The sequence below is a fragment of the Sinohyriopsis cumingii genome, chromosome 6, assembly GCF_028554795.1.
Source record: "Sinohyriopsis cumingii isolate HCF-2022 chromosome 6, ASM2855479v2, whole genome shotgun sequence".
NCBI classification, from domain to species: Eukaryota; Metazoa; Mollusca; class Bivalvia; order Unionida; family Unionidae; genus Sinohyriopsis; species Sinohyriopsis cumingii.
The window spans coordinates 148066682-148088421 of record NC_142966.1 but is presented as its reverse complement, the minus strand read 5'-3'; the positions used below and the strand labels follow the sequence as shown (position 1 = coordinate 148088421).

The 21740-nt window shown below is 36.0% G+C and overlaps 1 protein-coding gene across 1 annotated transcript in view; it reads right to left on the bottom strand.

Moving 5' to 3' along the window:
- LOC149798236 (kinesin-like protein KIF3A) overlaps positions 1 to 21740 on the bottom strand; it is a 69549-nt gene that overhangs the window by 45775 nt on the left and 2034 nt on the right. Inside the window, exons 2-6 of the mRNA XM_089963353.1 lie at positions 20439 to 20531; positions 18313 to 18481; positions 13708 to 13852; positions 9941 to 10025; positions 7835 to 7940 (exon numbers count right to left, since the gene is read on the bottom strand). Of these exons, the coding sequence (XP_089819479.1) occupies positions 7835 to 7940; positions 9941 to 10025; positions 13708 to 13852; positions 18313 to 18481; positions 20439 to 20531 (598 nt within the window). The remainder of the gene's footprint in view (positions 1 to 7834; positions 7941 to 9940; positions 10026 to 13707; positions 13853 to 18312; positions 18482 to 20438; positions 20532 to 21740) is intronic.

Sequence of the window (21740 nt, the reverse complement as noted above, 5' to 3'; positions counted from 1 at the left end):
AGATTATTGATCCATGATTTGTCCCATCATAGGAAAAATCAGAACTACCTAGTAATTATGTCATCACTTTCTGAACTATCATGACTGGTGGAGGGAAGGTGAACACCCACATTCCCTCCCAGCTGATAAAGCAACAATGGCCCATGCTTCTGGGTCCAGAAAAGGGGATAAGATGGTAGGCAATTTGTTGTTCCATTTCACTGTGAAAAGATCTATCATGAGGTGGCCCTATAAAATGCAGACTTTACTGAATAAAAGACAGAGAAACTGCTCTCTATGAAGCTGCAGTTGTCCTCTCCTTGACAGTGAGTTTGCTAAAACATTGAGCTGTCCTCATATATGGCAGACCTGAATACTTATCTGGTACTGGGTTCACCACCAAAGGTAATCCCATATCAAGACACCAAGGTCCAGTGATTGCATCCTTCCATGTTTGAGGAGGTACAATACCATTACCAAATGCCTGACAGTATTAGGGCCAAATGTTGGAGGCACTAACAATGGCTTTCTTTTCCAGGAGGCAGATCTAAAGAGCCATCTCTTGAAGTAATCACCTTCCACTGTCCATCATTATGTCTGTTAGCAAGTGGGCTCCCCAACCAGACAGACTGGCACCTGTATAAATTGTTAATTCTGGTTGTGGTGTTTCAAGGGGTATTCCTGTCATGAGGCACTTGCTGTTTTGCTATTAGAGAAGGATGTTTTTGATGCGGGTCAAGATAACAAGTTCTGATCTAGATGGCCTGTGAAAGATTGCCATTGGTCTAGGAGGGCCATTTGTAATGGGTGCACGTAATGGCAGCCAAGGAATAACAATCTGCCTCTGCATCAGATAGGCTGAGAAGCTGAAGAAAATCCCTTGCCAAGATAAACATTTTGCTTGAAATCCTCTCCAATGCATAAATAATATTTCTGATGCATCTGAGAGGGAAACATATTAGACTGAGGTGTGTGAAAAATTAAAAGATCACATTTCACTTCAGGGCCTTAAATTGATGTGTCATTAAATAAGTAAAGATAAAAAAGAGAAATGAGAAAAAGCATAATGTAATCAAACATTGTTAATACCGAAAATGAAAGAAAAAATAAGAAATTATAATATATAAAAAAATTATATCTAATATACATTCAATAGATTCTTCATTCAAGTAAAACTATTGCCAAATAATTTAAATCCTCATGAAAGCGTATCTCTTTTTATCAGTGCTTGTTTAAACCCAATGAACAACAAGTCTATAAAGTAGTAAAAGCATTGCAAGCATTGCAAGGCACAATTGCTTTTGAAACAACAATTAACACAGACTAATGAAGGTCACACATAACTCAATTTTAGACAAAACATTTAATCAACATTGCATCAATTAAGTCGGCTGATACACAAAAAATGTTTGTCAGGGAATTAATCCTGAAATTGTTGAATTAAACAAGTTCAGTATTCTCAAAGCCACAATAATTAGGTCAGATCTTTCACACATTTTCATGTTGCTGCAGTTATCTATTCAGCATCAATAGGCTTCATTGACACTGTTCTTAAATAAAATCTATTGGTTGACATTGCTTCATACATGAGACAGACTCAAACAAAGGAGTGATTTCATTGTATCTCAATTTAGTTAGCATTTTTGCACTTTAATGGGCTCTGAACATATCAAATGCTGACACTGCTTGCTAACTGCAAAGATAAAGGGGCAGTTGGTCACATATTGGGTTCAAGGTGATCTCAGTTAATTTTTATGACTTAATTTGTTAACGCCAGAATCATCAGAAAGTAACTGTGGGTGTTGGCCTTCCCTCCATCAGTCCTGATACCAACAGTTCAGAAAGTGATGGACACAATTACTAGGTAGTTCTGATTTTTCCTATGATGCAACAAATCCTGCATCCATATTCTGAGCAATGTTATGGACAGTGTTTTAAGAATGAGATCATAAATATGTACTTTAATTACCACTTGCTGGCTTGTTGTTGTTGGCTGCATCAGCTCACCTTGTTGTTGACTGTAAATGATTTATCTTGACATTTGTTTGGTTTGTGCTCAGACAGGTGGCAGTAATGTTTTAACCTCTGAAGCTACCATCGTTTGTTGTCCTCCAAGTTTTGTTCCTTTGTATTCTTTATTTGAGGTTAATCCATAAAAGCAAACTCTGATAGGCAAAACCATGAATTTAAGTACCCATCAAAATGTCTTTATTTCCCCCAAAACGATGAAAACTGAGATCATGAATTTACGTACTCATCAAAATGTCTTTAATTCCCTCAAAACAATGAAAACTGAGACCACGAATTTAAGTACCCATCAAAATGTCTTTATTTGAGGTATTTGTTGAGGTTAATCCATGACAGGCAAAACTCTTGATGGGCAAATTTAATTTAAGTACCCATCAAAATGTCATTATTTCCCTCAAAATGATGAAAACTGAGACCACGAAAATAAATATTACAGTAGCTGGCTTGATAGATGAAGCAAAGATATTTGTGCAATGTTGTTTGGATCATAGTGTGAAAATATGCATTGGAGAGGTCTAGGGTGATCACACAGTCATTGCATGACAATGAGAAAACAAAACTTGGCCACCTCCATCTTGAACTTCAGGATCAAAATGAATGGGTTGAACCTGCTAAAAATGATCACAGATCTCATTTGCCACTGGCCTTCACCATCAGAGACAGTCTGAAATTGAAGCCTTGAGTGTATGGCTTTTGTATAATTTCCACTACCTGCTTTATAAATAAAGGATTTATCTCCTTCTGTAGTATGTCTGCCTTCATGGGTTGTCATGAATGGGGGTCATCAAAAGTGGAGGAGGACAGATAAATAAGATTCTGAGGCCCAGCGACATTTCTATCACCCTTCCCTGTCTGACAGCAGCAAGTACGGATGTAAGACAGCCTATTATTTGCCTTGTCACAGCCATTCTATCATCTTTTGGAATCACCTCTATCGTATCTCTTCTTTGTCCCTTCTCTGGAACAACTGAACATCCTGATTTAGGAGCTTGTACTGACAGACGTAGGGGCAAATCTTGTGCTCCCTGTGTTCTCACATCTTCAATTTGAAGGGTAGATGTTTCACCAGGCTGCTACAGACTATCATCTATTTTCATGGAGCTCATTTTTATGGATTTGCTATATACAAAAATATTTTCAAGGATATTTACATTTATGATTATGCCTGTCAAAGTTTGAATATTATTAAGTATTTAATTTGTATTTTAACCTCCATATATACCTCCAAAAAAGAATGCAACAAAATAAAACTATGGCAGAAAAAACTGGGGTCACATAATGTTTAAAACAATACTACCACATGTATGAGCACAAATAAAAAATCTGGTAAGTTCAATACTTCTTTTTGTTCAATGAAAGCTGACATAGCCATTAAAACTAAAACATAACTACAAACTCTATGAACAACTATCAAGATCAACAGATTGACTATAAATTTACACTGTGTTTTCGTGTGAGTGCTGGACATCAAAGGAAGCTGATGCCACCAAAGTATGAAAATGCTAACCAAACTGAAAGACAATGGAATCACTCCTTTTTTGTGCCTGCCTTGTCTACAAACCAAGGTCAACCATCATACAGGACAATAAATAAAAGGGTACAAAGAAGAATCAATATAAGACTTCTACAACTGGTATACTAAACAGGTCCTAAAGGCTGTCATGAGGATGGAAGATATTACTGGTGACAATCAGTGCACTGTATAAATGAACCATGTAACCTCATAAATCAATTTACGATGAATGGATAATCACAGCTCATGCAAAAATGACCGAATGATCAGACTTAATTATCAGCTGTTTCGAAAAAGCTGGACTTGTTTAATTCTGCAGTTTGTGAATATTTAACTGTCCAGCATTTGTGTGTACCATGAGACACAATGCTGATGCATGACTTGGTCCAAACTGTGAGCTTTAATACTTTGCTGTAATAGTGTATATACATAGTGTTTCATAAATAACAGTGATAGTATTTGTTGTTCTTTTGGATTAAAAATGCATCATTAAAAAGATATGTACTTTACAGATTGATTTAAGACAAAGAGTAGCAATACAACTACTGGATACCTTATCGATACACTGAAATGATTAAAGATGTTTTTCATTTCAGAAGGTTAAACTATAACAAACGTGCAATGCTTAATATTTTATTACCAAATTAGAGTACTGACTTATCAAATACAAGTAGCTTTGCTAACATTTAGGAAAAAGACATAGTAACAAAATTTGCAGTGGGCTGGGGGATTGTCATATGTGGCTAATTTTTTTGTTGGGTCTTTAAATGTGGTTTGAAGCAGCAATGAAAACCACAACAATTTGGCGCCCCCCCCCCCCAGTGTGTTTTACAGGAGAAAAAGAGTGCATCTCTTCTAAGTAAATGTTGCAACATACCATAAGAGCATAGGACATGGTTTGGTGAGAAGCCCTATTCATGACCTTGATGATACAGCTCACCAGATCCTAGGCATGATCGCTTCTGGCCTTCTCAGCTAGCGAAAAGTTGACAATGGTGCTAAGTCAAGTAGTGAGGTAGTTGAAATAACATTCCTCACTGGCTATGAAGACTTGCTGATCAACCTTGCAACCATGTGAAGCAGTCAAGCCAAAGGCGGAACATCATTACCAACATTAAGTATTTCCAAACAGTATGCACCAGAGTGCAACTTATAACAGTGAGATAGGAAGCTAGCTGACAAATGACTCGCAGAAAAGAAGGCTTTTACATTATTGGAGCCACAACTTTTTCCAAGAGATGCCTGGTGATGACTAAGGAAATGTTCTCAATGATGGTTGATCATCGGCATCATCGGATCCACAAATGCTTTGACCCTGTAGGTAAGGATGATAGTAGGTGGAGGAGGAGATTCAGATGGAGGCTGGATATGATAGATCTTATTTTCTAATGCTGCCTTAAAGTTGAATTCCATCCAATGTCAGATTGGATGAATCAGGCATTTCTATGTCAACCCCTTAATATAGCCTGGGACTGTCCTCCAGTTTTATACCTTGAGTCTATGGGTAGAGCATTCCATGTGGCAATGTTGATGTTGTATTGTCAGCATGCATCATTTTGCCCATAGGAAATACTATATAAAAAAGTGATGGTATAATAGAATGCAGTCACCAGTTTGGTTCAAAAAGACAGCCCTATGAATAAAGCGACCGCTCCAGTGGCCTAGTGGTTAGAGCGTCCGCCTCAGATGCGTGAGGTCATGGGTTTGATCCCCGGCCGAGTCATACAAAAGACTAATAAAAATGGTACTAACAGCTGCCTTGGCGCTCAGCATTAAGAGGTTAGTGTTAGGACTGGCCGGCTTGGAGTCAGGATAATTTGACTGGGTGGGTTATCATGCTACTTGTCTGCGGCATGATGCCCTAGTGCTAGATATCCCAACAAACTGTCACACTGCAGACATTGTAGCGATATGACTGAAAAATTGTTAAAGCTACGTTAAAAATCCAGATCACACACACACTATGAATAAAGCCAGGTTCACCATGAAGAGGCTTAATAATGTTCAGTCAACCTTGTTGGTTTGCTGTGCAGTATTTTCAGCATGAGATACCACAACTGTTGGATCATGACAACTTAACAAGATTATCTGGAGGATATCATTACAGCTTGACTGCTAAAGTATAATGGATATAATATATACAGACAGAAAGACACTGTTCCATCTTTCTAGGAGGGAGGGATTCACGGGTAGCAAAAACAGTTATCTTAATGTGATGTAATCAAGTAATGTATTTGATGAGAAATGGGTCATCAGACCAAGTCAGCACAATATATAGGTAACCATTAGGGAAGGTTTGACTCTAAAAGTAAAACTGCAGAAACATGTACTTGATTCAGCATAATATAAAAATGTATTAAAGAATTACTTCAAATCCAAATTCAACGAATTTGTAGTCTAAAAAACATGTGCTAGAAATATTACAAGTTCTGCAAAATATACAGTGATCTCTTTCTTTTCCGGTATTTTTAGGTCTACAAAGATTACAGCCATAAATTTACCTAAAGAAAAAAAACGTCATTGTTTAAAATTAGTTTATATGATTATAGTAACAATATATATTATCAAAACAAGACTGTTTTACTTTTTACCGCTGAGTGTTATTACAATCTCTTATCTTCTTCAGCAGTAACAAGATTTTCAAGATGGTGGCCATTTTGTATGCAATACTGGCCACATTGGATGCAATATCAGCACATTTTTTTATGGTAATCTAGTTTATGGGGTTTAACACCATTTTTCAGCACATGATATGCTTTGCATAGTGGCCATTATATTTTGTTGAGAAAGAATCCAGGAAGAACCACTAACCCATAACATTGGAAGCTTTCCTTTTTTGATCAGCTTGAGACTTAACTTGCACAGTTAGAGGTGAGATACGTGACTGATCTGTAAAGGTAAGCGCCACAGACAACTTAGACACCCAGGTAAAACAAAACATATTGATTTTACCATCCATTCAGTATATTCAATATGGATGCCAGATCTCTATCATTCTCATTTATGACGAACCAAATATTATAAAAAGTCTACTAGTGAAAACCCCATATCAGTATAAATGTCCAAGATTTTCAAGATGACTGCCATGGTGGCCATACTGGATGGTCAGTCTAATACCATTTTCATTCTGAACCAAACTAACATCATACAAAGTCTTCTGGTGAAAAAATCATGTTGGTATGAAATACCATACAGAAACAGTAATGTTAACAAGATTTTCAAGATGTCTGTCAAGGTGGCCATATTATATTTCAGATCGGATTATCACTGAAAACCCCATGTTGATATGACAATATGTTCAGCAGTAGCAACAACAAAATGTTCAAGATGGCTGCTGAGGTGGATGTTTAAATGGCACCATTTTCATCTAGAGACCACCATGACCTTAAAATAAATGATTGTGACACTTTCATGGTAATCCTCCAAGTAGTTTATGATTTAAAAAAATTCTGCCAAAAGGCAATGGTCAATAAACTATCCCATAAGATCATCTAGTCTCTTACCAATAGCAACAACTCAGTGGAGCTAAATCTACCATGTAACATGTATATTATTAAGAAAAATCCTAAGTCAACTGGTTGCAAACGCTGTGGACAAATTGACTAGGACATGAAGGGGCCAGTGAAGAAGTTATAGCATCTTTCACTGGCTTTAAAACTGCCTTGGTGAGCAGAACAATGTTGCATCACCAAGCTGGTATGGTTGACTGACAGAAGAATGAACTGTCATGGTAAATTTAAGTTCAATGTAACAGCCCACACTGTTGGTTATGTCAACGGTTCATTGGTTTAGCCTTTGTCATTTACTTGCAAACAGAACAACTAAGCATCGTTTTAAAGAATATTCTCCTTTAGTGCCTCTTGAAACTTAATATGTAAACCAAAGGTACCATCACAGTGACAAAATATTAGCCACAGAAAGTTACGACTTAATTTACCAAGTACTTTGAAGCATCACATAAATGATATTTTTTCGCAAGAAAGATTAGGTTATGATCTTGAATTATCCCCATCCCAAGCCACAATTTGAATGAATCAATTTCATATAAAGTGATAATCATTTAAAAGCATCATTGCGTGGGAATACAGTGCCCCATCTATTGGTAACATCACTTCTTGGTCAAGAATTTGTGTGAAAATTTAAACCTAATATCTCATTTTTCCTTGTATGTTATCAAACAAAGCTAAATTATAGGGAAAACTTTGAATACAAGAAACGTTGGTAAAAAGTTGAACATTTCTCAATTTTTGGTATAAAAAAATGTACAGCACCATTTGAGAGACTATTCCTGTTTAACATAGAACTAAAGCTTACGGTTCTTGTTCCCTAATGTCATGATCCTGTCCATGTCATCAGCATTATTAACCACAAAAGCAGAAAGGTCTTTGACATACACTCCAATGTCTGGCCTCTCTTTTACCTGCAAATGATTGCACACATTATAAAGACATTTCAAAAATGACTTCCAAGCCTGGAACTCATAAAAATTTTATTCTCACAAGCCTCAGTCTAAGACCCAGAGCTAAGCTTAAAGATCCAGATTTTACACAACTATTTCAAAATACCAATTGGCAGTTGTACAGAAAATATCATCAATCACCTAAATATAGTTTTTTGTGAGGTCAAGAGCCAAAGGTCAATTCTCAGTCCCAAATCTTAAAGTTTTAAGAATTATGTTCAAGTAACATGCTGGAACAATCAATTGTTATCCTAAAGCCAAGCAATTACTAAGGATCATACTGTACCTGGCAAAACTTATGATGCAGAAGTAAAATATGATAAATGTTCTGCAAATAAAGACATTCTTTCTCCTTCCCTTTGGCAATATTTGTTAACTCATTAAACCCTGGAGGTTTTGGTCATTTTCGCCTGAAATGTGAGTAGGAAACACATTTTGTGGGCTATTTCTGAATACATCCTAATACATCAACTTCCAAGAGAGTTTCCATTAACCTAATGAATAGTTGGCTATTTCATTTGCGCATGTCAGAGTAGAAGGGTAAATGTTGGAGTTCTTTTCTTTCGTTTTTTTTGCTTAATGGACCCATAAATTTTTTATTCCAAATGCCCATCAAATCCTATGTTTTGCAAAGGTTCACCTGTCTGTATGCAATTCAGACCAGTCTGCCTTAGATCTGAGGCCAAAAAGTCTAAAATCTGGACACAAAATCGGATTCCAACCATGGGCAAATATTGGGTGAAAAAAAATCAGGTCCAAAAAATTAGGTTTTTCCCTCTGTATTTTGTAGTGCAACTAGAATGTCCAGATTATCTGGTATCATTGTAGAGCTACATCTGTCTACCTTCCTATAATACCACCCACTTTACTGTATCAGACATGAACTTAATGCTACAGAGCTCGGCAGTAGGCTACTACTTCCTGATGCATAAACGAAGCGCTAGGGGTTAATGAGTTAACAATGATTTTGGAATTTCTTACAAATTGACAAGTAATGGCTATATTTGTAATTTATGTGCAATGTTGATGTACAAATGATTAAATATGCAAGGAATATTCAAATTTGGTGACATCATCAAAATGCACCCATTAAATCATTAACCCCTATAGGATTCTGTCGTTTTCGCCTGAAATGTGAGTAGGAAACACATTTTGGGGGCTATTTCTGAATACATCCTAATACATCGACTGCCAAGAGATCTCCCATTAACCTAGTTGTGTTAGAAACATCATTTTTCATTGGCTATTTCACTTGCGCAAGAGCAGAAGGGTAAAAATTGGAGTTCTTTTCTTTTTTTTGCCTAACGAACCCATTATTTTCGTATCAAGACCACTCTTTATTCTAAATGCACATCTCATCCTACTTTTTGCAAAGGTTTGCCTATCTCTGTGCAGTTCACACTGGTCTGCCTTAGATCTGAGGTCAAAAAGTCTACAATCCGGACACAAAATATTGGATTCCCACCACAGGCAAATTTTGGGTGGAAAAAAATTTTGTAGTGCAACTAAAATATCCAGATTATTTGGTGTCATTGTAGAGCAACATCTGTCTTCCTTTCTATAATACCATCCACTTTACTGTATCATACATGAACTTGATGCTACAAACCTCGGCAGTAGGCTACTACCTCCAGAGATGTAAATGTGGCAACAGGGGTTAATGAGTTAAAAGAGTGAAGATAGAACTGACAGAGTCATCCCTTGATGCTAACATAAAGTTTGAAAAGTAGGTCACAATCACCTTTGAAATTGTACAGCTATTGTAACTCAAGATATATCTGTAGTAGCATGGAAGATAATACATACTCAGAAATGTGATCAATCAGCACTGGAAGTACATTAAGTACAGGCACTCAATACGTTTTCAAGCAGCAATATTATTTTGTTGCTGAAGATCTGTATCCACACATGCCAAAAGTCACTGTATAAGTTAGATTATCTGCTTTAAACTGACAACTTGCCTCTAACTGATGAGTCTGATCTTTTCCTAGCAAATCTCTGACTTCTTCATTGTAGATCTCAAGATAGGATACTCGTACAAGAAATCTGAAATAAAAGATTAATGCATTAAGATAGGCATAAATCTCCAAGTAAATGTTAATGTACGACTAGTGTCCTTACTCTGTCTCCATAGATCTTTAACCCTTTACCTCAAAGAGTGTATGGCTTTTTAGCCCTCCAATACATATGAAGCAAAGTTACCCAGTGCAGTGCACTATAAACAGAACACCTGTTACCTATTTGACTCCATACACATAGGCCTGCCTGTTAACTGTTAAGCAGTGTAGTGTATGTTACGTTTAACAACAATTTGAACCATTTTACATTTTTGGTACACATCTATTATGTGTGGAAAAATTTAAGAGTAAAGTCCGATTGTTATAGCTGTGTAATTATTTTTCAAGTAAGAATTTTTTATGTGCTTTAAAATCTTGAGAGAACTTGTTCACCATCAAGCCAGTGAAGCCGCGTGACCAACCGTAGCTGCCATTTCTCATACTCGAAATTTACAAGTTCTTCGTTTGCATCTACATCACTAAGTCATCTGAATTTGATAATTTATAAAAACTAACTGCTACCTATATCAATATCAGAGCCTTTACCCTAAGTTATTTAAGCTTTCATAGTTGTGATTCTAATCGTGAAAAGTACTGAACGAAATCCGCGACCTTCATTTTGGAGAGTGGAGAATACGACCCAGTTACTTTAAATAGCAGATTTTGACCAGAGCATAAATAGCAACCACGTGATCTGACGTAATGGTCATTCACAGCAATGAATGAGGTATCTAATAGGGGGTTTTCCCCATTGGTGACGCTAAGAAAACTTGCTAAAAATAGCCGAAATTTACAGCAGACGTCAAAAGGTGCTTCCATGCGAATGGAGTAAAGGCGTCAAAAGGCGCTTCCATGCAAATGAAGTAGAGGCATCTAAAGGCGCTTCCATGCGAAATGAGTGGAGGCGTCCAAAGGCGCTTGCATGACTTAAAGGGTTAAGGTGAAAGAAAAGATGTTGAAGAAATTTTTACTTTCAAGACAATATGGCTGTTATTGGTGCTTTTCCAACAACAAATTAGGCTCCTGGTACTTTCTGAATAACAGTCTGAAAGAACATCTTAACAACACAAACAACAAAGCAAAGCATATATCTTTTTGGCACATGTCAAAACCCTTATAATACTTGGAGCCATTTTCAAAAACACTAAAACAAAAAAGCGTTATTTAAACATGTTAGATGAATACATAATTAAGTGTCAATGTCTGGGTGTAAACCTAAGACCAATGAACCACTGCCAAAAAATCAGAAATATGTTCAGAGCACATGTATATGGATGCCTCACCACAGAGCCTAACAAGAAACCTTCAAGTGACTGACACTCGATTGGGTGAAAAGAATTTTCAGGAATTCAAGATAATTCCTTTTAACTTCTGAGTACTGAAACCATATCTGACACTCTTCAGTAATAACATCCAACGAGATGTTACAAGTGAAAACCCAATGCTGACACAATTATTCAGTCAGGAGAAGTAAAGATAAAAAGACTTTCTGAAAGACAAAGATCTAGCTGTATAACCTTGTAATCCTCTCTCCCTCCTACATGCTTTTATCTTGAATAATTCATACAAGTCTATAGCTAGTTTTCTGGTTTCCTGTTTCCATTCATGCATGCCATTGCTAAAGACATTGTGCATAGTATGAAGATTACAGATGTCTATATCAACAACCCCTTTCCATTCAGATTTAGCATATTTCAAAAGCCTGGACACTTCTGATCATCATTTCCTAATGCAATTAAAAATTCAACAGGTAGGGAATCATCCTGCAAAGATTCAACAATAGCTTTCATCAATGACATATGATCTACATAGGTAAAGAGCAATGTCTATTAAAAACTGCAGCAGATTTCTTCATGTGTTGGGGACCAAAATGTGATCCAATGATTTATTTTCTGCTTTAGTCACTAGTGCTTTGAATGTTACTTTGATCCGATTTGAAGATGAACCTACTCAGTTTTTTAATGGAGATTTCCAAAGGCATCTTGAAGAATCTGTTCAAGTTTATAAATGTCAATTACCACTCCTTGGTTAAACAATGTTTGAAAAATAAGAAAAATGCTGTCTTTGCTTGAACCAATTGATGCAGGAAACCCTGCGGAAACGGTATAATATTCACAGTGCTCAAAAATATTTCAAAATGTAAATGGTGGTTATAGGCAGTTTTTTTAAATAAGTGTTAAATAGATCTAAACACATTATCCAATGACCAGTGTTCAGTACCTGGTGACTGGTGTCAGATATTCAATGACTGTCACTTGACACATTACCTGGTGCAAAGTGACCTAACACCCTCTTCCTGGTCATAGGCATTTGTTGACTGTAACTTGACACACTACTTGGCGACAAGACAGTGACCAGTCAGATGACCCAGACTTAAATGAGGAGTTTCTATTCAAGTAGCTCAACTCCCCAAAATGAGATCCCCTCAATTTAAGCAAAGGTAACATTCCTTGCAAAAGTGGGTGATTTCCCTAAATCATGAAATGCCATAGATCACTGCTGGGAATGATGGAGGTAATCCAGTGACAAAGATGAAGAAGGAAATCCCCTCTCTCTGAACCTACAGGCCCAGCAACTTTCTGCAGACCTCATCATGCAAGTGTTCAAGCATAAACAATCATGAGGGTGCAGTCTGAGGCAGACGTTTTATTACAACATTTTTACCTGTACCATAATGCATATTAAATGCAGACTGGAAATCCAAGAAATTGAACTGGAAGATGAAGAGGCTAGATAATACTTACCCTAAGACTAATTACTAATAGATGGATGAAAAACAATGAAGTACCACTTTACTAGTGAGGAACTCCAAACCCTCAAACTGAACAAAAAAGAATACAGATAACAAATATTATGCAAGGATTGGGAAGAATTAACAAATACAATACAAAAATAGGATACAACAGTAAAATTGCCAAGTTACAACTTAGATAACGAAAATATTTATCACTGATGTGACAACTGAGAACTGCACAAAGTCCAAAGAAAAGAGGGAAGAAATACTACTTGTAGTAAGTTTTCAAACATATTAGACTGGAATTGTGCTTTATTTTTTATTTTAGATTACTCCCTGGAGGAAGAATTATCTCTTTGAACATGTGATAATAGGTAATGTATTACGCTATTAAAATACTTTTTAATATTGTTTAATAAATGTTCTCACTTTTGTGGTCATAACAGGCTTGGTGATATTAGCGGTCATCCCCAAGACATGACTTTGTGATATTCTTTCTTTCCCCCCATGAGATGTCAGTTTCAAATTTATGAGTTCAAGGTTTATAAATTTCATTATTATGCTTACTGCATCATAGTCATCATTGTTTCTTATGAAAACAAAGGCCAAATTGTAGAATTTATGGTGCAGGGAGTAGCAGAAGATGAGGGAACAAATAATATAAAAATTACTAGATGGAAATGATCTCGGGAATAAAATCAATTGTAAGATTTTCAATTCCATCCCGATACATTTCCTGTTATTTATAGCCATTATGAAAAGGGTCAAATGGTTAAGTGCATGAACTATTCTGCAGTATTAACCAAAAGTAAACAACTCTTTCACCAATTCTGACTAAGAATAAATCAAGTTGATTTTTTTATTACAAAGTACGAGATATAAGTGACATTGCTGACATTATTCCTACTACTAATGTCAACAACTGCTTGACACTTACCTAGTATCGTCCTCAGATTTTGCTATATGACCAAATATATGGGCAAAAGAATTTGGAATGATACCCCTGAGTTCTGGTACAGATCTCACCCCTTCCATTGTAAAGGTTTTCCCAGTACCCGTCTGTCCATAGGCAAATATGGTGCCTGGAATAAAGAAAGTGCAACAAATAACAGAATACATAAATATGTACACGGAGAAGTTCTCATATTACTAACAAAAACTGATCTGAAAAGCACTGTGTCACTGTTTTGTTTGCAAAACAGTCACAATTTATTTATCTGACTGATATTTTAGTGTGTGCATGTGTATGTGTGTGTGTGCACATGTGTGTGTGATTTGAAATTTTCACGTGGCTTTTAACAATTTTTAAGTAATATCACTACAATATCTGCAGTGTGGCAGTTTATGATGATGTCTAGCACTGGGGCATTTTGCGATGACATGTAGCAACATGTCCCACCATCATGTTATCTTGACACCAGGCCGACCAGTCCTAACACTAACCTCTTAAAGCTGAGCATCAAGCAAGGCAGCTGCTATAAGTCTTTGGTATGACTCTCAGGGTTTGAACCCATGACCTCATACATCCAAGGTGGACGTTCTAAACACTTAGGCAACTATAGTAGTCTAGAGACAATGCTTTTTTTTTACATTGAAAAATGTGAACAATTATTCAATTTCATTTATATAATGAATCCATTTCTGATATTGCTATCAACAATGAATGTGACACTGAGGTTAGACTGTAAATTATCAAAATCAACAAAAAGGTTATATAAGTAAGAGACTAGTTAACATTTTTTGACAGCACAATATATGTTCTTAGTTTCACAGCAATCTGTTAAAAAGTGCATATGAAATTGCATTCACAAAATTCTGTCACACATTACATCTCGTTTAAGTAAAAGGAGCAATAATTCTTTTAAAAATCATGGAAGCAGAAAGTTTTGTCAATATGTACATCTTTTGATAATGACCATAATAAATAGCAAGTTTCACAGTAATCCAAACAAAGTCATATAATAAATCAGGCTCAAAAGCAATCATAAAAATCACAGAGCACTGTGATCTGCTGATATTAACATCTGACAATCAGCATAACATTTCCTAAGTTTCATGGTGAATTTTGGATGATTCTGTCATACACTGCATTCAGCTGCAATGCAATATTGCAAAATGTCTTATAAAATTCATTAGAACAAAGTGATGCACATCTTCAGGTGTCTATAAAAATTACCAAGCTTCATGGCAATTGATAAACGAGATCTACTTGCAAAAAATAATTTCCAGGAATTCAAATTAAAACCATTACTTCCTTTTTGACTGCTGAATGTTGAAATCATCTTGCTGAGTGTTGAAACCATCTTGATATTCTTAAGAAATAACAAGATTTTTAAATTATCTGTTCTGATGGACATAGTAGATATCAGGTTGGCATTATTTTCAAGTCATTAGTGAAAACTTCATGTTGATTTGTCCAGCTATTAAGATGGAGATGCCAAAATGAGATTTTCAAGATGGTTGATGTAACAGCCATACTAGATGTTGACAAAGAACCAATTTAAATTTATGCCCAACTGGATGCATTAAGGAATATTTCAGTGAAAATAAAAATACTAATATGACCATCCATTCATGAGTAGCCATAACAAGATTTTCAAGATGAATGCCAAGGTGGCCATATTGGACATTAGACTGGTACCATTACCATTTAGGTACAAGTGGAAATTATAAGATATCCTTTACTGAAAACCCTCATTCCGGATGACCCCCCCCCCATTCAGAAGGAGTATCGATAACAAAATTTTCAAGACCTCCACTGTGGTGGATAAACTGGATGCATGAACATCATTTTCATTTAGAACCAACCATAACAACAACCAGATAACTTAATAAGTCTTGTAGGGAACACCCCTTTTCAATGGGACTTTCTGTTCAGGATAAGTCAGGATAAGTAGCAATTACAAAAATTCAACATGTCCACTGTGGCGGTTATACTGAATGTGCAAATGGCAACATTTTCATTTAGAACCAACCTGACATCAGGTCTCTAAGTGAAAATCCATACAGCCAGGAAGAGTAGTAATAACAAGACAGCCATTGTGGTTACTATATTTGATGTTCAAGCACTACCGTTTCATTTAGATCCAACCAGACATCATAAGAAATCATCTGGTGAAAACCCTATGTTAATATGAATTTGTGTTCAGGAGGAGCTGGAATGACAAGATTTTCAAGATGACGGTCAAGGTGGTCATATTGAACATTAGATCGGCACCATTTTCATCTATGACTAAATAGATATCATTATAATTCTTCTGGTGAAAACCCCCACGTCAATTAGTGAAAACCCCCTTCTGGTGAAAACCCCCATGTCAAATAGTGAAAAAAACCTTCTGGTGAAAACCCCCGTGTCAATTTGTGAAAAAACCCTTCTGGTGAAAACCCCCATGTCAATTTGTGAAAAAACCCTTCTGGTGAAAACCCCCATGTCAATTTGTGAAAAAACCCTTCTTGTGAAAACCCCCATGTCAATTTGTGAAAAAACCCTTCTGGTGAAAACCCCCATGTCAATTTGTGAAAAAACCCTTCTGGTGAAAACCCCATGTCAATTTGTGAAAAAACCCTTCTGGTGAAAACCCCCATGTCAATTTGTGAAAAAACCCTTCTGGTGAAATCCCCATGTCAATTTGTGAAAAAACCCTTCTAGTGAAAACCCCATGTCAATTTGTGAAAAAACCCTTCTGGTGAAAACCCCATGTCAATTTGTGAAAAAACCCTTCTGGTGAAAACCCCCATGTCAATTTGTGAAAAAACCCTTCTGGTGAAAACCCCATGTCAATTTGTGAAAAAACCCTTCTGGTGAAAACCCCATGTCAATTTGTGAAAAAACCCTTCTGGTGAAAACCCCATGTCAATTTGTGAAAAAACCCTTCTGGTGAAAACCCCCATGTCAATTTGTGAAAAAACCCTTCTGGTGAAAACCCCCATGTCAATTTGTGAAAAAACCCTTCTGGTGAAAACCCCATGTCAATTTGTGAAAAAACCCTTCTGGTGAAAACCCCCATGTCAATTTGTGAAAAAAACCCTTCTGGTGAAAACCCCCATGTCAATTTGTGAAAAAACCCTTCTGGTGAAAACCCCCATGTCAATTTGTGAAAAAACCCTTCTGGTGAAAACCCCATGTCAATATGAAATATGTTTTGGAGGAATAGCAATAACAAGTTGTTCAAGATGGCTGCCACTGGAACCAAATTAGACATCACAATGGCACAACTTTCATTTTGGATCAAGAAAACATCACATTAAGTCTCTTTTAGTGACAATCAAATGTTGATCTGACAATCCATTTTGGAGGAGTAATATCAAGATTTTCAAGACAGCCATTGTCACAGTGATATTTGGTAGCTCAAGCTGCACTAATTTCATTTAGGACCAATTAGACCATGGGATGAATATGTGGATATAAAGTTTCATGGCAATTATCAAAGTAGTTTGGCAGAAGCAGTGTAAATGAACAGACAGACAGTGGCCAGGCCAGTCCATAAGTTCTTCAGGTCTATTACTAGTAGAGCTAAAAACTGCACAACTCATTACTCAAACATCTAGCAACAAAATAAAATGGGCAATAACTCTTTAAAAAAAAGCATGGAAGCAAACTGACTTGTCAATATGCACATCTTCAAGTGATAATCATAATGTTTAATAAATTTCATGTCATTCCATCAAAAACTACCAAACTAACATGACTGTATGATACATGGGGATAAAAAAAAAATGACAACCTTTCTAAAAAAGCATAGACCTTAGCTTCTTTTCTATATTTGATAATAACCAAAGTTGAATTTAATTTGCTACCTGCCTTTCCTGCAATATCTCAAAAAGTATATGACCATATGGAAAATATAATTCAAAATTCTGACCAAGACATTCAACCTAAACCATGTCTCAGTGGCAGATAGAGGGTAGTAGTGACTTCAAAGTAATTCCTATGCTTTAGAAGTAAATATTGTGATAAAATTCATGTGTCTTTCCTTCCACCCATCTGTCCATAACCTGATATTCTTCAACTACAAAGGATGGAAACCCACCAAAATAACCATCTGCATGTGCAGTCTTGTTCTGGAGCCTCTTTTCCTGGGTCCCTCAGTGGGTGTCGAAGATCAAACACACAAAAGCCATTAGAGTAACACACATAACAAAATGCATGAAGATTCATAATGGCAAACCTCGGAAGTAGCTCTCGCAATGTTTTGTCCTTCCAATCTTAAACCTAAAACTTTTTAAGTGGAAAAAAATTGTTTACATCGTTAGCAGAATGTGTTATCCCTAAGTCATATCTCTTTTAAACTAGATAAGACCAAAATCTGCCTGAACAAAATCTTCTGAATTAAATTTACAGTGACCTGTAGCCTTTCCTCCTGCCTAACTCCAATGAAAATAATTTTAGACAGTGCATTTAAATAGAGAATATATTTAAGTTCAAGTATAATAAATTTAAAGTAATTACATTTCAAGGTTATTACATTACCAGCCACATTTCAATAAAAATATTATTTTACAGAGATTTAATCTGTATACCTATCTTTAAACTCAAACTTACCATTGTACCCTTCTAAAACAGAATCTACAATGGGTCTTGCACTTTCATTGTATACATCTACTTGTTTTGATTCTGGACCATAAACTGTGTCAAAGGTGAAGGTCTTTGGAGGCTCCCCATGAGTGGCATTAGTATTCCTCAAGGTGATTGAACCTCGCACAGAGTCAACCTATCAAGACATTAAATGTGTCAGTCATGTTTAAAAAAAGTGGGATTCCATTTTGAAAATGGATAATTTTGTGAACTACAACAATTTCATCAAATTAACAGTTTTCAAGGAAGTAAACATCCCAGCCAAAGCATGAAACAGTGCAGATTCAAATCAACTTTAGAGTCCGCAAACACTTGTGACTTCTGAATGAGTAAAACTATGAACACAAAGGTGCATTTGAATGTCTTAATTTCCTTGTTTTCAAAACAAACAACGGCATCTGCAATTCATATAAAGTGAAACAGGAAACATGTAATACTCTAATACTCTGTGTGTATGTGCATGTGTCTGTGTGTGTGTGTATGTGTGTGTGTGTGTCTTAATGTTGAAAAGATATGATAAGAGTAATTGTCTTATTTATATACTAGTAATCATGAACTATTGTATAACATAAAATATATTACAAAATTTGAATTCAATATACAGAGTTGTACTGGATTAAATTTAATTGCTGTGTTATAAACTCGTGATCTCTCTTTCTTCGTTCTATTTTCAGTATTAGACTTGAAACCAGAGAAAAAGATGAAATACCTGAAAGTAAACAATATAATTAAAAAGTGACATTTGCATTGCAGAAAAAAGTGGATTTCTGCTATAAAGCAAAATGTTTTAATCCTACAGTACATAGTGGTCCCCCTCTTATTTGGCCACCCCTGCTGCACCTGGAAAGTGGCCATATGAGGCAGGTGGCTTTTCCAGAGCGGAAATATATATCTGACAAGTGAATGCAGTAAGAAAGCTATAAAAAAAATTAAAAGCAATTAATATCTTATTTTTACAAGTATTATGAAATATTAAAAGGATCTTCTTGTCTTAAGAACTGACTTATTTCAAGTTAACATTAATAGCTCATTTTCTTAAGCATTAAATGCCAGTAGGGTATTGTTGACATGCGCATAGCAAAACCATTTAAAATATCATTTAAATCTTGGTACATACATTGCTTGGCAGTTGGCATTTAAAATAATTTTCTTTCCATTTGTTCCATTTCCCACTGCCACAGAATATTCTCCTTATCTGTCCCTATCTTGTATATTTGAGTCTTCCCAACACAAATCTTTCTTTCAAGAACTCTTTCCATTGTCTTTGTTTCAAGAACTTTTTCCATTGTTGTCAAGTCAAATAACTTCTACTTTTCTTCTAAAGTATTAAATTTCCATTTATGTGATCACATTTTAAAGTTTTATAATGATTTATTCATATGTTACTAATTGTTCAGTACTGCAACTTAATTATGCAGATGAAACTATTAAAGAGTTTATGAAATGCCTTGTTTATAAAGGAATTGATACACGAACTGTCACCTGATTTTCAGTATTTTGTCTGGTACCCTGTTTTGTTCAAGGTTAATTTCTCTCTGTGTTTGTTCACAAAATCTATATTTAGCTTATTCTGACCATGCTATGATCGTGACAGTTACATCCAGTCAAAATCATCAAAGAAAAAACTCAACTGCTGTGTGAAGTCCATAACACTGCTGACCCCATTCCTATAAACGCTGGCATTAATGATCTAATATTAGTCTTAGATGCAGATGTACATTAGCCAACACTTCTTCCAGTATCAAAAACCTGACATGGGGAAACAGACAACGGCAAAGATAATTGCATTACTTACCATACTGTATGAATTAAATAAAGGTTCTGGATACATAATAAAATAAAATATGGCCACTTGTGAGGGGTAAATATTAGATTTTTGCACTAATATGCTTTCTGCAGGTAGCATTAGAGGGGTGGCCTTTCTTGAGGGGTACTTTTGAACACAAACTCGTCAGTGCAAAGGAATTCTTGCTGTAAAAGTGGGTGACCGCTGGGCTGGAGGGCCATTCGCAAGAGGGACCACTGTATATTCAAAAGTCAGTTTAAATTTAAATACTTATGTTAAAAATATAAATACAAAAAGTCTTTTATACCTTAACAACATCAATGCATCCTTGTTCCTTTTCCTTCTCATTTATAGGACGACATCTAACATACACCTTGACATTGTCTGAGTCTTTATTTTCCTGAAATGGTAAAACATAAGAAGTATGAATGTTTATTTTCCCCAACATTTAAATAATCATCACATAATAGTATATCCTGCCTTTTACTATTCTAGGGGTATCAAACTCAAATTGGGGCCCCAAGTGGTCTAAAGTGCTCTCCGTTACGGATCACTGCCATCTCATCTCTGCCTGCATGGGTTCAAGTCTTGGATTCGGCCAATGTGGGTATATGAGAAAGCTTGCCAGTAGCATCTCGTGGGTCGGTGGTTCTTTCCTGGGTTTTCCCAGGTTCTTTCTCCACTATTAATACTGGTCACCATGAAGACACATGTGCATTTGCCCTCATGTGCATGGTACAGGAGTTATTTCAAACATGTTTAGACATCTTTGAAAGTGCCATCATTGTGAACTTTTACAAAGTATAAATAAATAAATGAATTTTAAAACATTGATTAAGGGTAGTTGATTAAGCATTTTTACTAACTTGAAATTACAGTAATATAATCTGGTTACTCAGCTGAAATTTGTTACCATGTAGTTTCTGTCAGTCTCTTTTTGAGTCATACGGCCAAAATAACTCAGAAAATTGTCTACTTTGCTGGTGGGACTCCTATTTTTACCAAAATGGGAGTCATGGACTCCTAGTTTTAAATTCCTAGTAAGACCTCTGCCCATTCAGCTGCTAGTTAAAGTCTTGGAACTTGCATCATGTTCTTTTATGTATTCTTATAATGATAACATGGAAATCTAGGAGTTTTTCAGACACTGAATTCTGTCATTGTAAATATCAGCACAGCTAAACTGATCAATGCATTTTGCCACTCAACAGGTAGCTGAAGCAAGATTGGCAAGTCTCTGAAGTTGCCATCCAGCTATTGCATGTGTACGAAGGACTCCTGCATGATTTTCTGTATCCCAGAAAATATTGGCATCCAAATACATGTGACTAAGTGTACCCAATACCCAAGACCTCTGAGTGGAGTAGAAGATGTTGGGGGGATAGGCACAATGCTACTGATTAACCCATTGTGTAAACGAATTCCAGCTGTGCATTCTTGAAACCACTGCAAAAATAACAGAGTCAAACACAGAGATAAAGCTTTAATGTCTCTTCAAACAAACGTTTACTCCCTGGACAAGCACATGAAACTGTTTAGTGGTACTGATCAGAGGAAATAGTATTAGCAATCACAGGCACTTGATTCTATCAGTAAAAAAGGAAGAACT